Raw genomic sequence first — 26856 nt, 5'->3', positions numbered from 1 at the left:
GAATTTACAGGCTGCTGTTGTTGTTGTTGTTATTTAAATAGGCTTTTACAAGCACTTTTGAATCATCATCTAACACAATATATTTACTGCAGCCACCACCGATTCGGAATGCAGATTCTACCAAAAATAACCATCAAGATATACCTATATGTTTATTTGTATCTGCAATTTGCATTGGTTTACTATCCTTCGAACCGAAACACATTAAGGAACTAAATAATAAGACGTGCTGTTTGATCATCCAATCGAAATTTGATCATCATTCGATATATCTACAGGTAAAAAACAAAATTTCCAAACAAAATGACTATGTACTTTTATAAGGAACACATATATTTTTTAATTAAAAATGCGTTATAAAATTATCGGGTATTTTATTTATGTTTATTTTTATCCTAGAAATGTTTAGAAATAATAATATACAGTTTTTACAAAAAACGCCCGTGATACAGATCTATAAAAATTAAAAAGAGCAATAAACGACATTCTGAGAAGATGAAAAACAAAACATTTAAAATAATTTTTAACAAATGTTTAGATATAACATTTTATTAAAATATTTCCATTGAAAACAAAAATGCATAAAAAATACACAGAAAACTATACATATTTTTTGAGGTACTTGCAAAACCTTCTACCACCAAGAGCAAATTATATTTGTTCAAGCTTTACATTTGGGTATTAAATAAAAAAATAGTTCCAGTGTAAGTGTTTGACACCTTTGCTCTTTCCAACTTGCCGACGATTATACCTTTCCCACGGAACCCACCTTTGCTAAGTTGCTATACCCATGTCTTAATGAAAACTATACAAAAGAAAATAACAACAACACCAATTAATATATTTTCCTGCACCTACACAGACATAATAGACAATAAGATTCCCACGCCAGTATCCAGTAATCATTATAATTTTATTTTAAAAGTTAATTAAAGTGTAATAATGATTTTTAGGTTATAAATATGTCACACTTATTCAAAATTTAAAACTGTAATTTAAAAAAAAAACATTAATTGCAAATTTTCAGTTCAAATGTTGTTGTTTATTGTATTACTAACATGCAAGAATTTATTATAATTGGATTAATTAAGTATTATGCGATTAATTTATGATTGATTATTATCCATATAAGTTTAAAATGTCATAAATTGCCCATTTAATAGGTACTCTTTAAACATCCATATACTTAGTTAAGATTATATCATTAATTTACGCGCAATACGAGGGCGGCGAAGTTAGGTCTGCTAAAAGATCTAATTCATCCTCTGTCAGTTGTTCCCTGTGTTTGGGCCAGTCATCTTGATGTGTTCGTCGGAAGTCTGCCAATGCGGTGCGAATGGTCGCCGGTATGGGATCCGGTGCACTAGTATGTCTTGATAATTCTGCCAAAACATTACCAAGCTCCGGGCCCAAGCTGTAAGGCCGTGAAGCTAAATACGCACAAAGACCTAATACTCCGCAGTGGCGTTCTACTAGCTCTTTAGAACGACAGCTTCGCTTCAGAGATTTCAGTGTCATTTGTTCATTTGGTAACGCACGGCAGTGCATCAGACCAGTGAGCAGTTTCGCTGCAGATTGTCTTACCTGCGAGAGAAAAGTAATTGTTTACATGAAATTTTATTTCCATAGATTATATAAAAAAAAAGCTTTATTACACCAACCTCAACTCTAGAATCTCTCATCAGCTTCAATGCAAATCTTTCGGCTCGAACAGCTCTCTCTGGTTCGTCACATAACATGGGCAAGCCGTAGAAGAGTAACGGCTGAGCGAAGTCGATGCATGCCAATCGGGCCCACCATGATCTACCTTCTGCGAGGGACTCCAATACTTCTAGGGCTTTGTTGAAAGCAGAGGAGGAGTGATTGGCTAAGGCCAGGCTGGCGAGGAAACCTCCAGCGGCCCGGGGAAGTTCCTCGTGCGGCTGCGGGGGGCCTCTGGACGCGAGTGCGCACGCTGTACTGACGAGTTCGTACTGAGTTTCCGTGTTACCGTACACTCCTCGAACAATCACACCCATGCAGCCGCGAAGAACTATAAAGGTACATTATATTAGTTAATGAGCTGAGATGGCCCAGTGGTTAGAACGCGTGTATCTTAACCGATGATTTCGGGTTCAAACCCAGGCAAGCACCACTATATGTATGTGCTTATTTTTGTGTTTATAATTCATCTCGTGCTCGGCGGTGAAGGAAAACATCGTGAGGAAACCTGCATGTGTCTAATTATATCGAAATTCTGCCACATGTGCATTCCACCAACCCGCATTGGAACAGCGGAATATGTTCCAAACCATCTCCTTAATGGAAGTGGAGGCCTTATCGCAGCAGTGGGAAATGTACAGGCTGTTACTTTACTATTAACTTTATATTAGTTAATTAGATATTTACGAAATCATTTGAAATTAATTTATTAACAGGATTAAATTTAAGAAATGATGTTGAGAAGTTTTATTATGTTTTTTTCTGTTCTGCCCATCTCACCTGTGGTGAGCAGGTTGACGGCTCGCGCGTGGTGTCTCTGCGCAGGCGCGACGTCCCCGGACAGCCGCAGCGCGCTGTTGAGTCGGTCGACAAGCTGTTTGTCCGCGACGGAGTCTTCGCTCTCCGTCTCAGCTGAGTCGCTGCCTTCGGCCTGAACAAATTACAATGATTAACATGTATGTCCTAGAATCATATCAGACGAAGTGAAAAATAAAACGTTAAATAGGCTATTTGACAATGCGAAAAATAAATTGTGAATTATTGTAATCAGTGTATATTATGAGTTTAAAAATGGTTATTTACAAACGAAACTTGAAAATAATACTTAATTTATTCAAACATTAATCGGCCAATCAGGAGCGTTTTGTGTCTCGTGAGAAACGTTTGAAAAAATGCATTTTTATTTATCAATAAATTTATCAATAAATAAAAATGCATTTTTTCAAACGTTTCTCACGAGACACAAAACGCTCCTGATTGGCCGGGCTTGTGATGAAGTCACTTTCTTGTAAACCTTGCTTTTCTACTATATGTACCACAGATTAAAATACAGCAAAGTGACGTCACCGACCCCATTGTAGCGCCATATAGTCCAAGTAGCGTTTTCGCGCGTTATTTCAATATGGAATTTTTAATATGATATTTTTCAGCAAATACGTACTTGAAATAAAAAAATCAACTTTTACTGGGTTCCTTAACCTCTACTAAATAATATAAAATGGATTTTAAGAACCAGTCAAATAGCCTATTGCAATTATATTGCACGGTTCACTTCAACAGTTTACAATCTAACGAATTTTGTAATGTTACGGTGACATATACATTAAAAAAAATTCAAAATGTTTATAATGAAGTACTAATTTGATAATATGATAATAAATGATTGATATAGTAGTAATCAAAGCAGTGTCTTATATATTGATGATATTGTATATCACTATAAAAAGAAACTTTTATAAATCTTTTTGCCACACTAAATTCATACCTGGTGAGCGTGGTCAGCTCTCGGGGCATCTGTCGACAGCCTGGCGACGTGTGGGGTGTTCTTGGTGAGCGCGGTGAGCGGTATGGCGGTGATGGGCGCCACGGGGTTCTCGGGAGCTGCGATAGTCTCCCGCGAGCCGCACTGCCCGCCCATCGATACTGCTGTTTTCACCACTACAAAAAAAAATTGTTAAAAAATAATACACATTTAAAGTGAATCATCAGTAATACATGTAATAAATATAAATAGTTATTTCAAACTCAAACTCAAATAACTTTATTCAATATAGAAGCATTACACTTTCTTATTGATGGTCAATTGAAACACTACCACCGGTTCGGAAAAGAAAATACCCTGACCTGAGAAGAACCGGCGAAAGAAACTCAGCGGGCTTTTTTTTTTTTTTTTATTTGTCTCATATATTATTTAAACAATTTAATATGAGATGAAATAGCCAGGAGGCGATCGTTTCATTCCCAAGGTGTGCTATCGATCATAGTAGTTATCAAATATTATTAAAAAAGTATCGAAATTAATTTTTACCCTAAATAAGATTTAGTATTAAAATTAATAAGTCTTTTTTTAATAGTGCAAGCGTCCTCATTACTAGTTTTTAGCTGTAACACATACCAATATCTCCATTTTCGTCGTAAAGAGCTGCGAGTCTGGGCTCGACGGTGGCGAGAAAGTCCTTAAGGCACGGCGCCGCGCCGTTCTCTCCGCCTTGGATGACCAGCTCCGTATCGAATATCGTCATAAGTATACTGGAAAAATAACGTTTGCTGATTAAGTAATTATTATAAACTATACGCACTTCGTATGCAAATTTTAATTCTTTATGTTGTACTGTCGTCAACAAATGTTATTTATAATGAGTTGAATTTCAAGTAAGTGCATTTATTAAAATAACTGGAAATATTATTTTTACGCAAACAGAGATACATAACAATACATGTTATTTATCTCTGTTTGCGTAAAAATCACTGAAACAAATATATTATTTGAATTATATTTTACCTGCCCACAGTTTCCCTGACATTTTGATAAGGATGTTGAATAAAGTTTGCAGATTCCAGTCGCTTTAACAATTCAACAGCTAATGGCGCCGCCCGCCAAGACATACAACCGAGAGCACCCTAAATGTATTAAAAAAAATGTTTGTAAAAAACTGTAAAATGATTATGTGGCTATGTTTATAATTGTGTATTCATAATTAAATTAAATTTATAAGCTATAACAGTTCATTCATATAATTTTAGGTAGGTATATAAAATGAGAGATTTACGTCAAGTCAATTATGGTATTGTAAAAAAATAAGTTTTTGTCACTGTAAAGCTGACGGTCAGTGTAGTTAGTGCTCACAGGAAAAAGTTAGGGAAAGACACAAAATGCATTAAAAATGTGTTATAGAAGAAATTTTGACATTAACCCAGAGACCAATACATTTATTCAAACAGTAAGGTAGTTAAAAACACTTTTGATTTCTTTATCTTTTTTGGGGTTTTCCCACTGCGCTCATGCTTCTCGTACTAATTTATAAATATTTCCCCTTGCGGATTATGGTAAATGTGGATCGGTGAGACCACAAATGTCATCGAGATGAGCAGTGAAGTGACCTGCAAGGCGTAGAGGCGGGCGCAGAGCACGAAGGAGGTGCTCTGGTCGGGGTCGGCGTCGCCCAGCGCGGGCGGCGGCGCGCACAGCTGCAGCAGGGCGCGCAGCACGGCGGCGCCGCGGCGCGGGTCCATTTTCTCCACGCCCGTCGCCACGCACGTGCCCCAGTCCTCCATCGTCTCCGGCGTCACCGCCGTCAGACCTTGTTGGGTACAAATCGTATGTTTCATGATTGTGATTGATGTCTGCCTATCTCGTTAAATTAGCTCGTAGAAGGTTTAGGCGAAACCAAATACTCGGAATCCTGAAAGTTATAATAGGCTAAAAACAAAGATATTTGACTGCCGCGACGGAGACAAGGGGGAAAAAAACACGTACCTGCTTTGATTACGTCGAGCGCCTCGGCCTGCAGCGCCAGCGCGCGCTGTCGGGGCCAGTCGCGCGGCGCGCGCAGCGCCGCCGTGGCCAGTTCGGCCGCGAAGCGCTGCGGCGCCTCGTGCGCGTCGGCGGCGCAGCGCACGGCGCGCTGCAGCAGGCGCCGCGACACGCGCTCGCCGAACTGCGCGAACGCCATCTGGGGGACCGACTTGTTATTCATCTAAATAATGACATCTCAATAGGCTATTTGACTGGTTTTTAAAATCCATTTTATATTATTTAGTAGAGGTAAAGGAACCCAGTAAAAGTAGATTTTTTTTATTTCTAGTAAGTACATATTTGCCGAAAAATATCATATTAAAAATTCCATATTTAAATAGCGCGCGAAAACGCTACTTGGACAATATGGCGCTGCAATGGGGTCGGTGACGTCACTTTGCTGTATTTTAATCTGTGGTACATATAGTAGAAAAGCAAGGTTTACAAGAAAGTGACTTCATCATAAGCCCGGCCAATCAGGAGCGTTTTGTGTCACGGTACAAACGTTTGAAAAAATGCATTTTTATTTATTGATTTTTGAATAAATTAAGTATTATTTTCAAGTTTCGTAAGTAAATAACCATTTTTAAACTCATAATATACACTGATTACAATAATTCACAATTTATTTTTCGCAATGTCAAATAGCCAATTGTAATTCGCGTCTATATTGTCTACGAGCCAGTTTTTAAACATTTCAAGTAAAGTGATTAAATATATTTTTAGCGACCGACCGATACAAACTAGTCGGTTCTGTTAGAATCGAGTCAAAATATACTTTTTGAGTATATATACTTTATATTAGATGATTATATCATTCTTTATTAAAGTAGGAAATGTACATCGAAATAAAATAAAACATATTATATTAATAACTCCTAAACACGTAATGTTTTAAAGCGAGCAATCTCACCCGAAACATGGCATAGCGGATGCCATTGAATTTATCCTTCCCCTTCTTCTCCTCGACGGTGAGGAACGCCACGAGGCGCTCTATGTTTGCTTCGTCACTGAAAAACTCGTACAGGTACCGCTCGCCTTCTTCCATATCTTCTGGAGCTTTATCTATTGAATATGTTTGCTCGCTGACTGGTGCTGCCACCTAGTAAATCAATTAACCATATTATATAACTATAGTAATCTTATGTAATTATAGCATAAGCTTATTTGTGTCCTAGTGGTTATGAGATGATAGCTGCACATAAAAAAAAGGTTATAGTCTCATTTTGAAAAGTATGAATTAATTTTAGAGATCAGAAAGTTACTGGCCACGACGAGAAATATGGCTGTATAAAAAAACAAATGTAAATGACACTGACATCAAAAAAAGTACTTCATTGGTTTAGACATTTATAAAAAAAATGTCTAACAAAGGCGAAGTTTCGCATGCGACCTACTTCCTTTATAATTTTATTAACTAAAGATTTGAATACCTTAATTTTTTTCGGCCAAGCATAGAAGCCGTAGTTGTAGTCCCGTAACCATGGCTTGTCCCATTCCTCATCCGTCAATATATCGTTATCTTCCGACCACATCGCCCATTCGATATCTTTTCTATAACCTATAATACGAAATGATTTTTATTGAGACATTCTGGAATTCAAATTACGTCTTATAATATAACCTCAAAATTAATGTTTTTTTTTTTCTATTTTTCGTCGTATAATTTCTCCTGACTCTAGTTCCTTTAGCAAGACTAGTAATGTTATCAAGTTAATTCAGTATGCTGGTGTACCATTTCAAAAAGTAACACGAAATTTGGAGTAGTACGATATCTTTTTATTATTAATATTGTGTATTGTGTGTTTTACGAAAACGATAAAATATATTTTTATTTATATTATTGGTACTTGTTTCTCTAACATCCCATACATTCATGACGCCTTATAGTACGACACAACTTAGATGTCGCATCGGCAAAATTCGTAAAACCGATCACATCCGAATTGGGTACGCTATCCCAAATTATCAATATTTATTTCTCACGCGAATATGATCTTTGCCCAAACGTAATAACTTGTAATATCATATGACCTTATATATGCGTCAATTTGACGCGCGGATTCACATGAACTTTTTTTCTCTGACGCGTGAATCTATAGCGACGAATAGCGTCGAATGGCGCGATAGGGAGCTATTTCTATTGGTTGTGTAAATCGGCAGTAATCGGTTTTATTTTCATTCCATTGCATTTTCCGATGCTACATTTAATTTGTGTCGTACTATACGTAGTTTAAGAAGATTCATATAAATTAAAGGAATAACCTGGAACATGTTTCTCCGGCCTTTCCACTCCGGCTATTTCGTAAGGATCCACTTCAATCTTTTTGATTTTGTGTTTCCTCTGTTTCAGCGCAAAGTGGGTGAGTTTCTGTGCGATGCGGCGCACGATGATGTCGTCGTGCACGAGCGACCGCACCATGAGGCGCACGGCGCGCGGCGGGTACGGCGTCTGCACGAGCGGGCAGTACGTCAGCATCTGCATCGCTAGCTCTAAGCGGCGCCATTGGCTGTAACCAATTAAAACGAATTTTTACAAACGTATATCTCTAATGTATACATAATTTTAATTGAATGCCTAAAAATTATATTGTTATTAGGTTTTTATAAAAAAAAAATCTGCAAAAGTACGACGTCGTTAGTCCACCAGATAGGTATGTGTACACCATGTCAACCATTAAAATCGATCGCGTCTAACGCAATCGACGATACGGTGAGACGATCGTTTCATACTCATACGTATATTATTTACGTACTATGTACGTACGTACGAACGTATATTATATATGTGAAATATGAAACGAGAGAGGAGAACGATTTTGACTATACTCCAGCCAAATTCGATGTGGAATGTTTAATAACAAAGCGTCGCTTAGCAACCAACGTCAGGCAGATGCTCAAAACATTTTTAGAAATATGTAACAACAATTATTTTTGATGTTAATAAAAATTAAATTTGATGATTAATAATAAAATATTTAAGACAAAGGACTAAGCGCATTCTTGGTTATAATTATAATACTTATGATCATCTGGAATAATGTAGATCTCAAAAATAATACCTCCAATTTTAAAATGATATCAGAAATTAGCTTGTAGTTATATAATTCGCTTTATTAACTTTATCTATCGCCTCCCAAACGACAGGTGAACAACTTAGATCACTAGATCCTAAGGATGCTTCACAGTAAAACTAATAGGTGCCACTGATAATCATGTTTATTCAAAAAAATTCATAACATTATATATAATCGTTTTCGAATCTTGACATCGCGATTTAGACAATTATTTATTTTGACTTAACGCCATCTAGTAACTACAAGCTACATTAGTTACGTGTACATACATCGCCCCCCAAGGGCAAAGTGCAACTTTGTCCTTTAACATAACACATATTAATAATATTAAAACACATAGAAATAATATAAATGATAATTTTAAAATTTTAGTCCCTTGTTACGGGCAAGAAACATAACTTGGATATTGGCCGTTTTAATATTCCATTTTTAGTTTTAAGACTAACTACTCTGACAATATTGTCTGCACCAGAATGAGTAGCTATGACTCTACCATAAAGCCAGCGACATGGAGGCAAATTATCCTCCTTTACTATAACAATGTCCCCGATATAAGTTTGAGAATTTTTATTATCAGCCCATTTATAGCGTTGTAAGAATCGCGTTAAATACTCTTTCGACCACTTTCGCCAAAAGGTTTGCAACATTCTTTGAGTGTGTTGCCATCTTCTCAGATTACTTATAGATAATTCTTCAAAATTGTAATCCGGTGCAGTTAATAAAGGTTCTCCGATTAGGAAATGTCCAGGTGTTAGCACTTCAAAATCATTCACATTGTCGCTGATACTTGACATTGGTCTAGAATTAAGACACGCTTCTACTTGTTAACACTGTAGTCATCTCTTCAAAAGTTAATGTTGAGTTCCCTATGACTCGTTTCAAGTGATATTTTACCGATTTAATACCGGCTTCCCAAAGCCCTCCAAAGTTAGGTGAGTGAGGCGGTATAAAGTGCCATTCACAGTTATTCTGAGCTAATGATTCAGCGACTTCTCCCATATGTTTTTTCTCAAATATGCCACATTTCTTTAACTCAAGTGACGCTCCAGTAAAGTTCGTCCCGTTGTCACTCCATAGATGCGTACATTGGCCACGTCTTGCCACGAATCTTTTGAATGCTTGTAGAAATGCTTCGGATGTAAGATCACTTACTAACTCCAAATGTATTGCCCGTGTTGCCATACACACAAACAAACAAATATATCCCTTGTGAGCTTTATGACCTCTTCCCTTGTTCGTTCTGATTAGGATCGGACCCGCGTAATCTACACCGCAATTTTTGAAAGGTCGAGTTGGTGTTACTCGCGCTGCCGGTAGTTGACCCATTAAAGGCTGTTTGGTGACAGCTGAATTTTTAGCACATATTACACATTTACGATAGTATGTTTTAACAAGCTGTTTAACTCCCAATATCCAGTATTTGGATTGTATGTATGTTAATGTTATTTGTGGCCCGCCATGAAGTGTCTGCCTGTGAGCGTCTGCAATAATAAGTTGTGCCAAATGAGACTCCTTTGGAATTAAGATAGGATGTTTCCTGTCAAAAGTTAATGACGAAAATTTCAGCCTTCCTCCCACTCTTAATATGCCCTCGTCGTCCAGAAATGGGTTCAACATTCGGATTTTGCAGTTCTTAGGTAAGTTCTTGTTCTCTTTTATAATGCTTATTTCTTTATTAAAATTGCTGAGTTGACATGTTATAATGCATTTTTTTAAAGCTTCTTTTAATTCATTAGCTGTTAGATACGATTTATTTAATTTATGAATTGATGCCTTTGAATTATTTATAAATCGCCTACAATAAGCGACTACTCTGGTCATTCTGGTAAGGGACGAAAACTTAGTCCAACCCAAGTCATCTTCTGTAACATGATGCACTTTAACAGTTTCTAATTCAGTTCCTAAATTTTTTGGTTTATGATAAATAATGGGTTCACATGAGAGGAATTTCGGCCCATGAAACCATAACTCATTATTTACTAGATCAGATGGCTTCATTCCTCGAGATGCATAATCAGCTGGATTTTGTTTCGAAATCACATGACACCACGTCTGTGGATCTAAACTACTTAATATTTCTGACACTCTATTTGCTACAAAAACATTCCATCTACTTGGGTGACTATTTAGCCACGCAAGTACAACTGTTGAGTCAGTCCATGCATGAAGATTGTGTTTTTCAATTTTCATGACTCTTGCAACTTCGATTATCAACCTTGTAAGCAGAACAGCTCCACATAATTCTAAACGAGGTATCGAGACCTGCTTTACTGGTGCAACTTTTGTTTTAGCAGTAACCAAAGATGTGTGGACCTTTCCTTCCGAATCAATTACACGTACATACACTGCTGCTGCATATGCTGTTTTTTGACGCGTCGCAAAATCCGTGTAATTCAACTAAATTATCATTTGACTTTATCCCAATCCACCTTGGTAAGCGAATATTGCTTAATGCAATTTGTTCTTCACGGTAAGTTAACCATTCTTCTGATAAATTGTCTGGAATTTCCTCATCCCAATCTAGTCCTGCTAACCACAATTTTTGTATCATTACCTTTGCTATAATAATGCTTGGCCCTACCCACCCGAGTGGATCGTAGAGTCGTGAAATATCAGATATAATTTTTCTTTTCGTTATAGGTTGCTGCAAATGCGGAAGACTTACTGCGTAGCGGAAGGTGTCATCACTGCGGTTCCAGGTAAGACCCAATATTTTTGTTATTTCGTCTTCTTTTATTTTTATTCCTTCCTTTATATCCTGTTTTCCATTTTCCTTTTTATTCATCTCCATTACTAGGTTATCATTATTGCTATTCCACTTTTGTAATGAAAAACCTGCTTTACTCAATAGTTCATTCATTTCCACGAATACTTGTTTACCTTCTTCACAGGTTTGAACTCCTGTCATAAGATCATCTACGTAAAAATCGTTGAACACTCTTTCGACTGCCAACGGATAATCAGCACTATGATCAAGAGCAACTTGTTGCAGAGCCTTCACTGCTAGATATGGAGCAGAAGATGTGCCAAAGGTAACTCGAGTGTGCCTATAATATTTTATAGGCTCGTTTTTATTATTTCTCCACAGTATTCTTTGACAATCTGCGTCTTGCCTTTGCACTTTAACCTGCCGGTACATCTTTACGATGTCAGCTGACATACAAATCGGTGAACACCTCCATTTAATAATTATATGTCGCAATTCTGGCTGCAAGGTAGGTCCAACCAATAACTGATCATTGAGTGATAGGTTGTTTTTACCTTTGCAGGATGCATCGTAAACAATTCTGACCTTGGTAGTTTCTTTATCATTTCTGATAACGGCGTGATGAGGTAAGTATATCGCCCTAGGATTGTTTATATCTTCTGGTGGTACTTCTTCCATGTGATCCAGCGTAAGATATTCATTTATTACCTCGTGATATTTTGATTTCAGAATCGGGTCCTTGCTGAACTTGACTTCTAACGATTTAAGACGATTTTCGGCGATGTCTCTAGACCCTGTGACTTCAGGATATCCATTTTTGAAAGGGAGCTGAACTATATACCGCCCATTGGGATCTCTTTTGGTAGTCTGACTGAAAAGTTGTTCACAAAGCCTTTCTTCCTCTGTAAACATACTGGATTTTTGTTTCGGAACGTCTGCCTCAAATTCCCAAAATTTCTTCAACAAATCCTCACTTTCGCAGCAATGCATTACACTTATACAAGATGAGCGTTTGGTATTACAGCTTATAGTTCCGGATAGAATCCAGCCGAGACTAGTTGCTTGTGCTATTAGGGTTCCTTCAGGATTTTTCATCATACCCTCTTGCAGGATTACTCCATATACGTCCGCACCCAAAAGAAGATCGATGTGATTTGAACTGAAGTATTCCGGATCAGCAAGCACTAAGCCTTCAAGTTCCTGCCATTCTTTGGCTTCCACTTTCTTAGTTGGCAAGAGAGAGGTTATATTTTTTAACACGTGTGCTTTAATTAAAATTTTAAAATCTGGTTTGTACCGAGATTTTATTTCCATGGTGACCATAGTCTTAGAGACTATTGCCTTATTTCCTCCCAGCCCTGCTATCTGACTGGTGTGAACAGTTTTTTTTAAACCCAAATATTGTACCGTAGATTCGGTTACAAACGAAGCCTGCGACCCCTGGTCTAGGAGCGCACGAATGCTATACTCATTACCATTCTTACAGATAGCCTTGACGACAGCCGTGGCAAGTAGCACTTGTTGTTGTTTCTTACCGGCTGCAACACAAGAAACCATTAAGGATGATGGAGACGCATTCGCAAATGAGGTTGTGGCACCTTCTGAAGAATTGACAACACACTCAGTCTTGTTTACTTCAGATGAATTAGCACCCGTAGGATGTAACAGCGAATGATGAGTCCGCTTGCAAACACTACACCTGATAAGTGTTCGACACTCCTTGGCAGAGTGATTGCTTCCCAAACAATTAAAGCAAACATTATTGTCATAAACGAACTTTCGACGAGATTCAACCGTTTCTTTATGGAACATTTTACATTTACTTAATTTATGCCCTTCCGAACAAAACGGACATGTTACAGACTTTGCAATATGAAGTGTTTTAACTTTATTAATATTTTGAAATTTATTTTCTGGTTTTGAAACCGGGCCCAAAAACTCGATAGCGCGAAATCTCTTCGTTAAAAATTCTTTGAATTGGGTATAGGTGGGAAGTTCGTCTGACGAAATATTCGATGATACACTAAATTCCCATTGACGTCGAGACTCTGGGTCCAGTTTCAATGTAAGGATATGAATTATTAAAATATCCCAACTATTTACATCTATACCTAGATTTCTGAGAGTAGCCAAACAATCATTAGTTGTATTAACAAGATCTTTCAATGCATTTGCAGACTCGAATAATACATTCTTTTGACTAAGAAGTCGTTTTAAAACGTGGTGGCAGATGTATTTTTTATTATTATACCTTTCTTCTAATAGCTGCCAGCACCTTTCAAAATTAGATTCTTGAATTGGTATATGCCTCAAGAGTTGCTCCGCTTCACCCGTAACATGCCCCTTCAAATAATGCAATTTTTGTACATTATCCAAGGATACATTTTGAATAATTAAGGATTTGAATAGATCTTTAAAAGGAGCCCAGTCTGAGTAAACTCCTGAAAAAGTAGGTATATTAATTTTGGGTAATTTTACTTGAGCAGCTCTTGTGCTTACATTGTGAACTCCACTTCCACATTGTGTCATATCTACCAACTTAGACTTTAATTCACATTTATATTCCAGGTAAATTTCCTCAGTTTCATTGTATTTGTCAGAAGTTACATAATTGGTGGAATTTAATAATTTAGGTTCGTAATTTCTCATTAAATCTTTGTGACCACATAAAAACTCTAGCCATAATTGATCAACAGCCTCTAATTTTCCTTCAATATAAGCTTTTGTTAACCGGTCTTTAGGGCTTTTCTTAAAATTTAACCTAGATTTAGATATACGCGAACATAAATCATATTGAAAGTTTATTAGAGACTCCATTTTTATAAACTAAGAATAATAATAAAATACAATTTTTTTAAAAAAAATTCTAAATATAATAGTTCAAATAAAAATCAAGCATACGAATTTTTCTAAGTTATAAACTAACTAAATTATTGAAATAATTCTAAGTTCATATCTTCTTTTTCAAACTATGTAATTGTACTCAGAAATTCACTTGATATATTTACATCACTATCCACGATATGTTGGTGTTAACTCCAACTTTCCTGCTTCCCACTTGGAGTAGTAGGGGGCTCCGATGACCGCCACTCACTCCTGGTAGCTAGGTTTCCGTAGCGCGATGACTTCACTGGGTCTCAGTAAGTCCTGGGCATCTACGTTGATGACTCCTTGACAGTACCGCTTCAAGGTACTCGCCAGTCGCCAGCAGCAGCAGAGGTTTAGCCGTCCCACCTGCGCCCGTGACGACGATCCACCATGCTCCGTAGTCGAAGACTTGCACTTTCCTCCTGATTACGTCTGATGAGACACAACCGGCTCGAAGGACCAATGAACAACTTAGATCACTAGATCCTAAGGATGCTTCACAGTAAAACTAATAGGTGCCACTGATAATCATGTTTATTCAAAAAAATTCATAACATTATATATAATCGTTTTCGAATCTTGACATCGCGATTTAGACAATTATTTATTTTGACTTAACGCCATCTAGTAACTACAAGCTACATTAGTTACGTGTACAACAGGACTCATTAAGATTAATTTGAAACAGTGATTTTAGTGCTATATTTATGCTAGCCAAAACTAGATGTCTTTTTTTTAATCTATGTGTAATGAAACGTTGTGTGTAATGTTAACATTCTTAACCTGTTGTGGTTATACTACCATTATAACACGACTAAAAATATACACCACCAATTACGAAGAGCCTGTATCGCTATTATATACCTTCCTAAATTTGTCAATTGCTTAAAAAACACTCCAAATGTTACAAACCTGCGATTTCTTTACGTCAGTATTAAAATATAGGGTTGTTAGTTTTGTAGTAATATTATAATGGTAATTAAAAATTTTTAAACTTTTATTTTAAGCTAATTTTCGTATAAATTATGTATTGACCGGCTAAATAAAATTTTTGGATTCTGTATTAAATTAATTTTTTTGTGTTTAAACAGGAAATTGTGCTATAATGAATATAGTTGTAATTATAATAATAATTTTTTTTTATTAAGAGTGTATCAACCCTAATTATGATGACACATGGTTTGTTTACTAAAATTCCAGATCGAATGTGGCTGGAGTATAGTCAAACGATTCTCATATATCAGTTAGCCGTCACGGTAGCATGCGTAAGCGATCCCGTGGCGTCCTCCGAAAGACGGAGAGGATACCGCTGGTTTTTTAGTGTTTAAACCTGGTGTGCTTGGGTGCACTCGGCTTTCAGGGCTCCGGGGAGTACCACCCCCCCCCCCACTTTCCATCACGTGAGGGAAGCGCGTAATGCGTTTTTCCAGCGAGAAAAAAAGGTATGTATAAACCATATGTGAAAGAAATAGTAAGCTCTCATAACTTACCCCTTAGAGTTCTCCGCAACGGTTACCAAATCATTCACGAGCTGAATGTACACTTTCTCCGTTTTATCAGACGTAGCGATTTCTCTTTCCACAGATTTCTCCAACTGTTCCATGAACTCTTTGTCGTTCAGTTGTTCCTCACTGAGAAGACATTTTGCTGCATCCACGGCAGATTGTGAGACTGTTAGCCGTGTGTTCACAGCGGGAAAATGACGATGCAATGTTTCACTGAACGCATGCTCCAACCTATTTGAGGAAATATATTTTTGATTTTGAATTGCATTTATTTATTGATTATTACTACAGTATTACATTAGTATCTTATTCAGGAAAGTGTTGCTGTAATGTTATGACCAAGATATTACTTTTCGCGCAACTTTTACTAAGTTTTCAAATATTTAAATAAGTGAATTGAAAAATATATCGTGGTTATATTGCATTTGCAGAATTTCTTACCGATGTATAGTTGGTTTCTCGCTCAATGGAGCCTTAAGTATCGCCGGCCATAGTGCTCCCACGACTTCCCAGTCTTGTTTTGCCACGAGTGGTCCGGCCTTCGGTCCCAGCATCATGAACAGAGCTCCTTTATGACGCGCGTGCCACTCGTCCCCTTCACCCCCGGCCGCAAGCAACTCCACTAGCCTCGGGATTAGCGCTCGGTAGGAGTACGGATAGTGGCTCAGCATCCAGTATAGACGAATTTGTGCGAAAATGCGAACCTGTGAAAACATTACAGATATATCAGAAGGAAGGAGGCTTACTTTTATAGAAATTTAATGTTATTACTATTTACCGAGCTATAGGTATTGATGGCCAGGTCGTAGAGCGCATGCACCGCTTTCAGTGCCGATGGTGTTATCCCAGCGTCGCACACCAAGTCCAGGCGCGCTTCGTCCTGCAGGCGCGCGGCGTCCGCGATGAGCATGCGCAGGCGCGCTGATGCCGTGAGCCCGCCCCGCAGCCGCCCCCCGCGCCCGTCCAGCGCCCGCTCCAGCGCGCCGTACGAGCGCAGGCGCGCCTCCAGCCCCGGCCCCGTGCGAAGGCCTTTCAGCACGACCACACGCTCCCAGGCCTGAATCATAAGCATTATATGCCATTTCATATTTTATAAGGAGATTACTATTTTCATATTTAACACTATGGACAAGGTATCGAATAAAATTTAAAGGGACGTAACGCATGCCGGACAGGTTCATATGAAAGGAACTTTTTATAGAAGTGTGGAATAAATATTTGTTTTATATTCACTTGAAGAAGCATCTCCAAGCCTCGCGTGTCATCAGTTTTGTCACCGAGCATTTTCGCTTGAACTTCAAGTAAGAGGCGCGTTAGAGCGACTCGCATGTTTTCACCGTCCAAAGTTACGGTATATGGAACGGCATTAGCGAACGGCATACTGGTAGCTGGTACTTGTGTCTCTAATCTAAAAAAATACAAACGTAACAATAAAGTAAAAAGTAAAGTGACAACCTACGAGAGTCCCTGGGCAAAGACTTGAGGTTCTATAGAAGAGCATGTTTGAAGCTTTTTCCTTAATGTCGCTCTAATGGGATTTTGGATACTTATGAGGCAGATTTTCCGACATGTAAGTCTCCTTACAATGCTCTCTTCGCTGCGGAGCACGAGATCAATTGTAAACACAAATGAAATGTACATAAAAACTCAGTGATGCTTGCCCAGGTTGGACATGGATTCAAGCTAAGATTTGGCTAGTTCATATTGTACGATGACACTATGCAAAAATATATACTGTTATATGAACATAGCGATGGCTATAATGATATAGAAGGAAGTAATTGAGGTATAAACTGCTACTGTGCTAGAAAAAACAAAAAACGATATAATATGACGAGAAATAAAATGATTAGTGATATATTTAAAACTTACAGAGAAATAGGTTCTTCATTTGGCTGTGGCAGAAATGTGCTGCAAGACATCACAGAATTGATAATGTGGAAGCTTCTCAATCTTCGCTCGCGACTCATTGATCTCTCGCCGCTCAACCACTGCTTGAGTCTCGTCACCTCGTGCTTTAAATATCTGTCTGAAATCATTTGGGCGCACTCGGCCTCTTCAGCGGACGGCACGTGCCACTTGAAGTTCGTGTCTTTCAGCAAACAACCCCGACCCCATTCCCGAATCGGCAGCCATTTTTCAGGTGCGCTACCGAAATCCTCCGATGAACTCTTCCATTCCTTCAAGTCTACATAAGACATCGAGTTTAAAATGTGACTCAAAACTTCGCACGCACGCGTCAATGCGTATTTTGCGTGTAATTTCAATATCCTGTCTAATACGGGCAATATTTGCGGGATGTATTTCAGCAAGACGCTACCATCACAATCTACGACATGCATCAATAGAACTAATCTGTAAACAAGATCTCTTGGCGGGTTTTCTTCGCGTAAGGCTTCGTCGCTGGATGTCAGTTCTTCAAGCTCTTCTAGGAGTTTCGGCAAAAATGCAGCTAATGTAGATTCGGAATCTATTCGAGCGAAAACGTGTAATAGCACTCCAACCATACTTCCCGAAACGTTGGTTTCAAATGTAGATTCAGTCGCGAAAGACTTGAATTTCCTTAGTGCTTCTTTGAATATTTTGGGGGAGCACTGTGTGAGTACTGCCGTTGCAGCGGAAGATATGGCAGTTTCCATTACAGCATCTGTTTTACTTCTAGCACAATCAGAATCTTTAGTATCGAGGCGCGCATGTTCCAGAACAGATGATTCGATGATGATAAAAATTCTATCTAGAAAGATTAAGACAAAGTCTTCCAATTGAGCAGTGGATTCACAGACTAATAACTCCTCATCTGTGAGATCAGGCCAGTACTCGTGCGCTGAACTACAGTCGATATATGGTACCATACTGCTAAAGATTAATATGAAATGTAATGTAACTAACGTCTTTTTAATATCATTAGGATCGAGCCCAGGTAGCACTGCCATTAGGAATGGAACTACATGGGTAGGACCTTCTGGGTAATCAGCATCAGCGCCTCGCAGCATCGGACGAGCGACGGCGGCTACTGCCGACATAGCTGCCGTCACTCTATGAGGCTCAGTCAGAGATGTCAATGACGTCTTCAACTTTTCGAGCAAAGGAGGTATAACGATTGCTGGTCGGAGAATGGCTAAGTTATGTAAGGCGATGGAAATGTCAAGAGATCCACTCCTACTGTAGACGGCTTGGAACGTCGGCTCAAGGACAATTTTCACAAATTCTGTTACATCTTCATCTCGGAGTTTGTACGATTCTGGTGTTTTATTCTCCCAAGTCTGACGGAACCTCTTCTCGCGTTCACGACGTACTCTATAGAAAAAAATTTATTAGTCGACAAATCATTCCATTTAAACTTATTTTTGATGGTTAATGTCACGCTTTAGTAAAGCCATACCTGTTGAGGAATTCTCTCGCTAATTTTCTTAGGAGATCGCGTAGTTTAAAAGACCATCGACCAGAGTTGGCACTATGTAAATAACTTTCAAATCCAGCAAGGAATGACCGGAGATGTTTCAACACAACCCCGTCGGGATTTATTGTCCAAACGATCCACGAAGCCACGCATTTCATATCTAGAAACGGAAAAATAATATAAAATCACGATTAAAAACAACGCAATACAACGTACAAAATATGATGAGGTAACTTACCTAAAGAATGACTCCGGGAGTACTGCATATCTTTATAACTGACAGGTAAGTTAAGTGCGTGAAGGAATCTCATAAACAGTTTTGGTACATGAGGCGTCCAATCTATCGCGCCTGGATTTTTTTTAGCCAGACCAGCGAAAAGTATCATCACATCCTAGAATATATTCAGTACTAAGAATTAATAACTATTTAGTAAAATTAGGATTGCATTGAAAAGTAAAAATATAATCTTACGGAAATTCCACATTGGGAATTGTAACATGAATCCCACAATGTCATTAGCTGGTCGAACCAGAGCTCGTGGCCTTGTTTCGCGTACTTAGGATGAAGTCCTATCGGCAGAAAGCTCGTAAGTGGACCCATCATTTGGGAGTTAGAAGACCAGGGACAAATAAGGGGGAGCATCTCTTCTAATATCTCTCTTGTTGCACCTACTTCGAAATATCTAAAAAAAATTGAGATAATTTTATAAAAAATAGGTATTACAGATAATCAACGCGAATCGTTTTAATACTTACGTCCTCGCGCATTTAATCATTGTCATATATGATCCCTCCAAGGACCTGCAATATAAGACATTTATGAAATAATAAAATACTTAAGTAAATAACATTGAACAGATCATGCGTACCCCTGCCACCTATCCTTACGATTGTGCTGATTTGTGAAAATAAAATTACATGAATAACCTTGAAAATGACTAAAATAACACCTAAGCCTATTCATGATTCTGATTTCAAATATTTAACATAAAACATTTATACACGTCATGACCATTTGTGATTATGATAGGATATCCTTCATAAGGTGAGCTTAATGAACCGTGAACCCATCTCCATCTGCCACCGAAATAATTAAGCACCAAAATATGTTTTTGTTTTACGTGGGGAGATCGTTTTCGTTCTGCCGCATTGAAAGTCCAAATAATTCGAGTGCGTCATCTAAACCGTATCCTGACAGAAATTTTCGAACCATCTCGAGCATAGAAACTTCTTGTTTTTCAGAAGATTTGCGCCTAAACAATAATCGTCAAAATAATAAGAAATGAAAAAAAAAAAACTTAAATGATCAAATGACTGGAATTTAACCTACTCTTTACTTCAATGAAATGTAATTAATAATCACATTGGTTTTTATTTCTTTGTATGTGTGTAATTTTTCATGTAGTCTATTATCATTTAGATTGACATTATCGGTTATGATTTAGTGTGCTATAAATGTGTACTTTATTCAAACCTGACATACGTTAAGTAGTGGTACATTCCAATACTCGTAGAACTCTTATCAAAAATCTTTATACCAAGTTCATACAGAGGTCGCCATGGGAGAGTGAGTTCTTCAGGAGATAAAAGGTACCTTTTCCTGCAAGAGATAATCACATAATTAGGAAAAAAATAAATCATATTTATATTATTTAAAATGTTACTTACTTGGTTAACATGATAAACATTGTTGCAAATTTATGAACTTTGCATGGTTCCAAGTCTGGTATGAGCACAAGTTCGTAGGCCAATTTTATGAATGCAATGTGATCTTCCTTCCCAAATTTTAAGCCATAAATACGAATATACCTAAAAATAAAATAAAATCGTTGATTATGGTTTATTTATATATAGTACGTATGTGTGAATTATTAAACAATTAAGTTTGTTATAAAAACATTTGACTTTTAAAACTGTTGTTAATATAAATTTTAATTTTAATTATTAATAAAATTTTTAGGATTAACAAGGAAATTGCTACTAGTATGCTAATCTTCAAAATTTAAACGAGTTTGTTTCCTCAACCCTACCAACCAATCCGTTTCGTGTCTTCTCCATCCTACGTGATGGAGGCACAGATTATTTTGCTAATGCAAAATAATCTGTGCCTTGTCAGCACAACTAAAAGCCATTAGACTAAGTATTGAATTGAATTAATAAAAATAATAGTTTAAAATAAATATGTCTTATTTTGACGGGGTTAAAAGCGCGTTCTAAGGTATCTCCTGTAAGTCTGTTTTTGGCTAAGACGTTGTCGAAATTGGGAGTATGAGTATCATACTCGCCATAATCCCGATTTATACAATCGTCATACACCTAACCATCGACGGTACGTAAAATGCGAAGACCATGACACCGCCTGCCGGGTCAGTGTATGCGGTTGTAATAGTTGATTGTAATACGTTGCAACTATCACAGGACATATTTATAGCCTGATTTAGGTCTGCCTTAATATAAAAACTATGGAGCATACTTCGTACTTCACTGATTTTTTTCTTAAATATAAACCTTATATATTTTTTTGGTTTCGTTTTAATTGATTTTTGTTCAATAATTAATAAAGTTCACAAACATTCATCTAAATTAATTTGAAAACTTCTATTATAAACATTATAATTTAAAATTATGATTGTCGTTATTGAAAATTTTAGAAAAATATGAATGAATTCTTATGTTGTATTTTTTTCTTTTATTTCTGAATAATGTAGCAATATACGTCAAATCATTAACATAGTCCTTGAACTATATCCGGTATCAGAAGAGTGAGAGAATAGAAAATGTACCTGCGTTTGCGCACAAACTTGTGCACTATAGTAAGTTCTGCGCAGTTGAAAAAGACCGTATCATTCATACATATACCAGTCATTACCATCATAGTGTACTGAAAGTTTTTTTAAATATCATAAGTAATATGGTAATTAAACTTTATTTTTCTGCAGCCATTTTTGAATGAATGTCGGATTTTATTACATGAATTATTAATAAATGAACAAGAAGGATGCGGTAAATTCAAACGTTTTTTTACTATAGTTAAGTTTCTTTATGTATAATATAACCCCATTAAATGCCATATCAATACGGAGTTTCTTGCCAGTTCTCCGTAGAATCTATATTCGGAACCGGAGGCAGCTTCAAAAAGTAATATAATTCTGTAAAATGAACATTTTAAAGTGCACACAAAAGCGTATCTGAATAAAGTGTATTTTTATTTTTCTTATTTAGAGACTGACTTAGTTACTTTCGTTTTTGGATCATGTACTCATAATCAAAGGTCAGTATTTTACGTCATAGGTTGTGTGAATCTATTCTACGAAATCAAATCGCCAAAGCTTGTTACCTAGATACCTACGCATGCGCAATAACGCGCAATTAAATATCGATCACCTACGTTGCGATGTTGATTACTATATGCATAGTTGTGTACTTGATCTGGTCTGAGCTGATATTTTGAAATTCCTCTCTTATCAGTATTGGCAAGTCTCCTAGTGAGTCTCTGAACGTTTCAATCCGATTCAATTTTCAACTATACCTGTTCACAATGATTTTAAAAGACGCTTTTTGTATTCCGATTACTATCTCATATATAAGGACTCTTTTTATAAATTGTTCTTAAATTTTTGTATATTCTTAACCTTGATGATTAAATGAAAAAAAGGAACTGCTATCACCATATAATTAATATGTGAAATTCAAATTTTAAGTAATGTTTTATATAACTTACATAAACATAAACAACCACAACAAGAGCTTGTAAATTACCTACAGCTGGGCTTAGGCTATAGCTTTTGAGAAGAAGATTCGGGACAGATTCCACCATGCTGTTCCAATGCGGGTTGGTGGAATACACATTTGGCAGAATTTCTATGAAATGAGACACATGCATGCATGGTTTCTTCACGATGTTTTCAATCACCGCGAAGCACGAGATGTATTATAAACACGAATTAATCACATGAATATTCGGTGGCTTGGGTTTGAGCCCGCAGTCATCGGTTAAGATGCAAGCGTTCTAACTACTGGGCTACAATATTATCTTATTATTGCTTTGAGTACTGAGTACAATCCCTCCCAACTATCTACTGTAAAGACATGTAGAATCCCTTTTGCTAAATTTCGAATCCTACATCTTGTAGCCGACTAAGGGCGATTAATTACGTTTCTTTCCTTTCAAAGGTAGAAACGTAATTAATCGCCTAGGCATATAAAATTCTCTTCATATAATTAAAATAAAAAATAGTCCCGTTTTTTTCTGGTCAGTACAAGAACTGCTTTTCTTGTGGTCGCTGAAGATATTCGAGAGGCCCTAGATGAAGCGCGGCGAAACATACATCTTTCTTGAAAGTCTTTTTTGAAATTTTTAAAATGGTTTTGAATAAAATCTATATTGATAAATTTCTATTAATAAACGAAGTTGTACTATATATATATAATCGTACATGAAATATACTATCTATTTAATTAAATAAAAAAATAAAATAAATGTGAGACAACATAACATACATTATTCTGATCCCAATGTAAGTAGCTAAAGCACTTGTGGTGTGGAAAATCAGAAGTAACGACGGTACCACAAACACCCAGACCCGAGACAATAAAGAAAACTAATGGTAATCTACTTCGACTCGGCCAGGAATCGAATCCGGGACCTCAGAGTGGTGTACCCATGAAAACCGTTGGTAATTATATTGCTACTATTAACATAAATGGTATACACTCACAAACATCATAAAGATTTTGTTTATTTATATATTGATAGGCATTGATCACTACGGCCGAGAGACATTGGCATTGGAAGTGACTTTGACCAAGCATTCCACATAGCCAATGCGCCAACAACCTTGTAAACTAATATGTTACGTCTCATGTGCCTTTGGTTACACTGGCTCACTCGGGGGTGCAAAGTAAGTTTGTTTTTCCGGTTAATCACGCCAAATCTATTAAATGAATAGATATGGAAATCTCATACTATTTAAGTTAATTATACGTATATTGCTAATAAGTTGCATATTCTTTAGATAAACCTTAATATACTAACGTAATCGGAGAAAATATTACAGGTCTCGCTGCTTCTAAAACAATTACTGCTAAAACTATAACGGATGAAGAAAACTTCGTATGAGGGCATTGTGTATTGTACTTTTAAAATATTGACGAAAAAGCGAGAGACAGCATATGTCTGTCCTTAAAGAAAGAATATCAGAACCTACGTTTAAAAGTTTTAAGAAAATATAAACAGATTGCATTTTACAGTTTAAAATTCGCATCAGTAGTTTTAGATAAAAATACGACTTTTTTAAATAAAAACTATACTACGATCTACTATATACTATATTACGATGCATTAGCACAGAATAAGTTTACGAAAAGATCGCTTTGCAAATACTATTATACATATATTAAGCTGATTATAATAATGTATGTTATACAGCTTTTATGGTCGATTAAAATAATCTCGGTTAATCGGCCTAATTTGAATAAATAGTTTTCTATCATAAAGCAAAACTGGTGAATGTTGATATAACAATTGTAGATCAAAGATTATAATGAAAGATTAACATAATGATCTCTAGCTCAGCAAATTATACTCATGGACTAACAAGTAACTAAAAAAAAAAGATGACTAATCCAACCAAAAAAGAGAAACTTAGACGCACAGCTAATACTTTTGTAAAAATAATCTAATCAAATATATTTTATTCAAGTAAACTTTACAAAAAAGCATTTTTGAATAATCATTATTAAATTCTACAGCCATTTCGGAAAGTAGTCTCTACGAGAAGAATAAGACAAAACCGTTTAGAATGTTTTTCTCTTCTCTGCTTGTAACTTGATTTTCTTTTGTTTTTTGGTTGGTAGAAGTTGATGTGATTTAGAAATTATAATTATTGGAATAAGAGTTGAGATAAATATTTAAAATACACAAATTCATATATGTTTATTTTTTTCCTTTCTGTTTAAATTTGGGCCATTGAGTGAACGTTAGTTCAAGAGTATCAATTTTATTGTATGTGGGTTTGTTTTAATGTCTAAAATGATGAATAATAAATACATTTATTATAGATTTATCACATATTTATCATTTTAATATTCAAAACATTGTTGTAATATTAGTAATATGTATATCTTTCTTCAAACCTTAATTTTTTTTGCATAGTTTTATAAAAAAAACTGTTAAAATATTTCATTGGTTATTATGTATGTTATATACTATCCAGAATAATCAACTATTAATACGATCAATAGTGAGTCAGCCAAATATTTAAACTATATTTGTATGCTACTTGGGTTTTAAAGATTTTATGTTTAAGAAGTTAAAATAATACTTCCGAGTGTCTATATGTATGAATGGAATTTATGATGTTGATTATTTAAATACTTATTACCAGGTAAAATCTATTTAATAGACTTTAACTTTTTATTCTGTATTTAAAATTGGATAATTTATAGAATCTTGATGGTAATGTTTATAAAGAATTTATTACATGTATTATAAATCTATACAAAGATAAGAAATATTGCTATAGAATTACAAATTGTTAATAATCAGTGAAAATAAAATAATAATAAGGCAATTGAATAGGTTATTAAAAAAATTACAATGCCAAGTGTCTCGGTCAGGGAGTTCTGGGTTACAGCCAGATATTTTAGTTACAAGTGACATTGCCAAAGGTTAGTTAATATGACGCCAAAACAATTGGATTTCATGATTTGAATAAATTAATCAATTAAGGAACATGGACATTAGACATTTTCTGAGTTTCTGTAAAATAAGAACTATTTTTTTTATGTTTATATATGGCATTCATATTAATTTGTATTCCAGAATGAGTTATGAGTTTTTATATTTATTTTTTTATGATAAAAAATTAACTATTTTAAATATTAATTTTTAAGTTATTATAATATTAAAATGTTATAATTATTTTCTAATTTATTTTGAGAATAGATGTAAAATATAATTACTTCATCAGCCTGGAAGACCAGACTCCACAGGCTGGCTTCATTTCTCGTAACATGACTGCCTTCGCTAAATTTGTCTTCACCTGTTCTAGGAATGTTTTCGACTCCTCATCGATTTTATCGGCATAGGGCAACAAGTGACTTGTTATTATTTCTTTTTGCGGCTTGAACCCCAAAGCCTTAATTCTCTCCGGGGTTGCAACGTAAGCTTCATATTCGTCGTCTTGAATCATTTTGATTTAATTTTAACAGTTCACATCAAAATATAAAAACACTACTCTTTAACATTTGAAGTCACTGTAACACATAGTAGTAAACACACACTATAAAAAACACTTCTGGTTTTCAACAGTCATCCACAAGTTATATTAACATTGAATTTACACAAGTCATTGATATAATTCAGCAAGAAATGAAATCCGAAAATATGTAAGGTTTATACGTTCCATTTCACGAATTTTACATTTCAACTGACGTACTTTTTACACAATGCTAGATCCGACGTCATAGTGACATTTAGTCGATAAATGAAGGCAGTGAAAAGACCAAAATAATATGATATCATGTTTCGCTTCGTTATACGCTTGAATGGTCTCTTTGATTTCATTTAATTAATAGTTAATTAATTATTAATTTATAATAATTATTTATCAACGACATTACAAAATCTGAAAACTAACATGAATTACAACAATGTTGCTTTGATAGGACAGAATTTTTTCTATCTATCTAATAGATATAAAATATGTATATTAATATTGTATAAATTAAATGAAAATCATAATAGATTTTGTATCAGCTTTTTTGTAAACTACAAAGGATGTGGTATGTGATTGTGCTTC

The 26856-nt window shown here is 36.0% G+C and overlaps 1 protein-coding gene across 4 annotated transcripts; it reads right to left on the bottom strand.

Annotated features, from left to right (window-relative positions):
• Positions 1 to 357: 357 nt before the first annotated feature.
• On the bottom strand, positions 358 to 26517 carry LOC124538503 (proteasome activator complex subunit 4-like). Of its 4 annotated transcripts, none has more exons than XM_047115582.1 (24): positions 26018 to 26517; positions 20723 to 20863; positions 20529 to 20654; positions 20176 to 20307; positions 19811 to 19855; positions 19527 to 19737; positions 19293 to 19446; positions 19037 to 19214; positions 17527 to 18951; positions 16888 to 17062; positions 16433 to 16711; positions 16096 to 16358; positions 15640 to 15885; positions 7763 to 8007; positions 6931 to 7058; positions 6411 to 6599; positions 5459 to 5654; positions 5083 to 5282; positions 4484 to 4602; positions 4097 to 4230; positions 3467 to 3639; positions 2482 to 2632; positions 1662 to 2032; positions 358 to 1584 (listed from the first exon to the last, which is right to left on the bottom strand). In XM_047115582.1, exons 1-24 carry the CDS (start codon positions 26245 to 26247, stop codon positions 1210 to 1212), a joined length of 5886 nt encoding a protein of 1961 aa, XP_046971538.1. In that variant the 5' UTR covers positions 26248 to 26517; the 3' UTR covers positions 358 to 1209. The 4 variants fall into 4 exon arrangements, with proteins under 4 accessions (XP_046971538.1, XP_046971539.1, XP_046971540.1 ...); XM_047115583.1 differs by having other exon boundaries at positions 20538 to 20654; XM_047115584.1 differs by lacking the exon at positions 20176 to 20307.
• Between the last annotated feature and the right edge of the window lie 339 nt (positions 26518 to 26856).

Source organism: Vanessa cardui, chromosome 20, assembly GCF_905220365.1.
Source record: "Vanessa cardui chromosome 20, ilVanCard2.1, whole genome shotgun sequence".
In the NCBI taxonomy this organism is placed as follows: domain Eukaryota; kingdom Metazoa; phylum Arthropoda; class Insecta; order Lepidoptera; family Nymphalidae; genus Vanessa; species Vanessa cardui.
Note: the sequence above shows the minus strand (reverse complement) of the source record. Positions and strands in the feature narration are given on the sequence as shown.

Coding starts and splice junctions, on each gene's coding strand:
- LOC124538503 (XM_047115582.1), bottom strand. CDS start 26,247: ATGATTCAAGACGACGAATATGAAGCTTACGTTGCAACCCCGGAGAGA. Junction 16,712..16,887: donor GCTTGGAGATGCTTCTTCAA/GTGAATATAAAA, acceptor CTTATGATTCAG/GCCTGGGAGCGTGTGGTCGT. Junction 2,033..2,481: donor CGTCAACCTGCTCACCACAG/GTGAGATGGGCA, acceptor GTACCTTTATAG/TTCTTCGCGGCTGCATGGGT.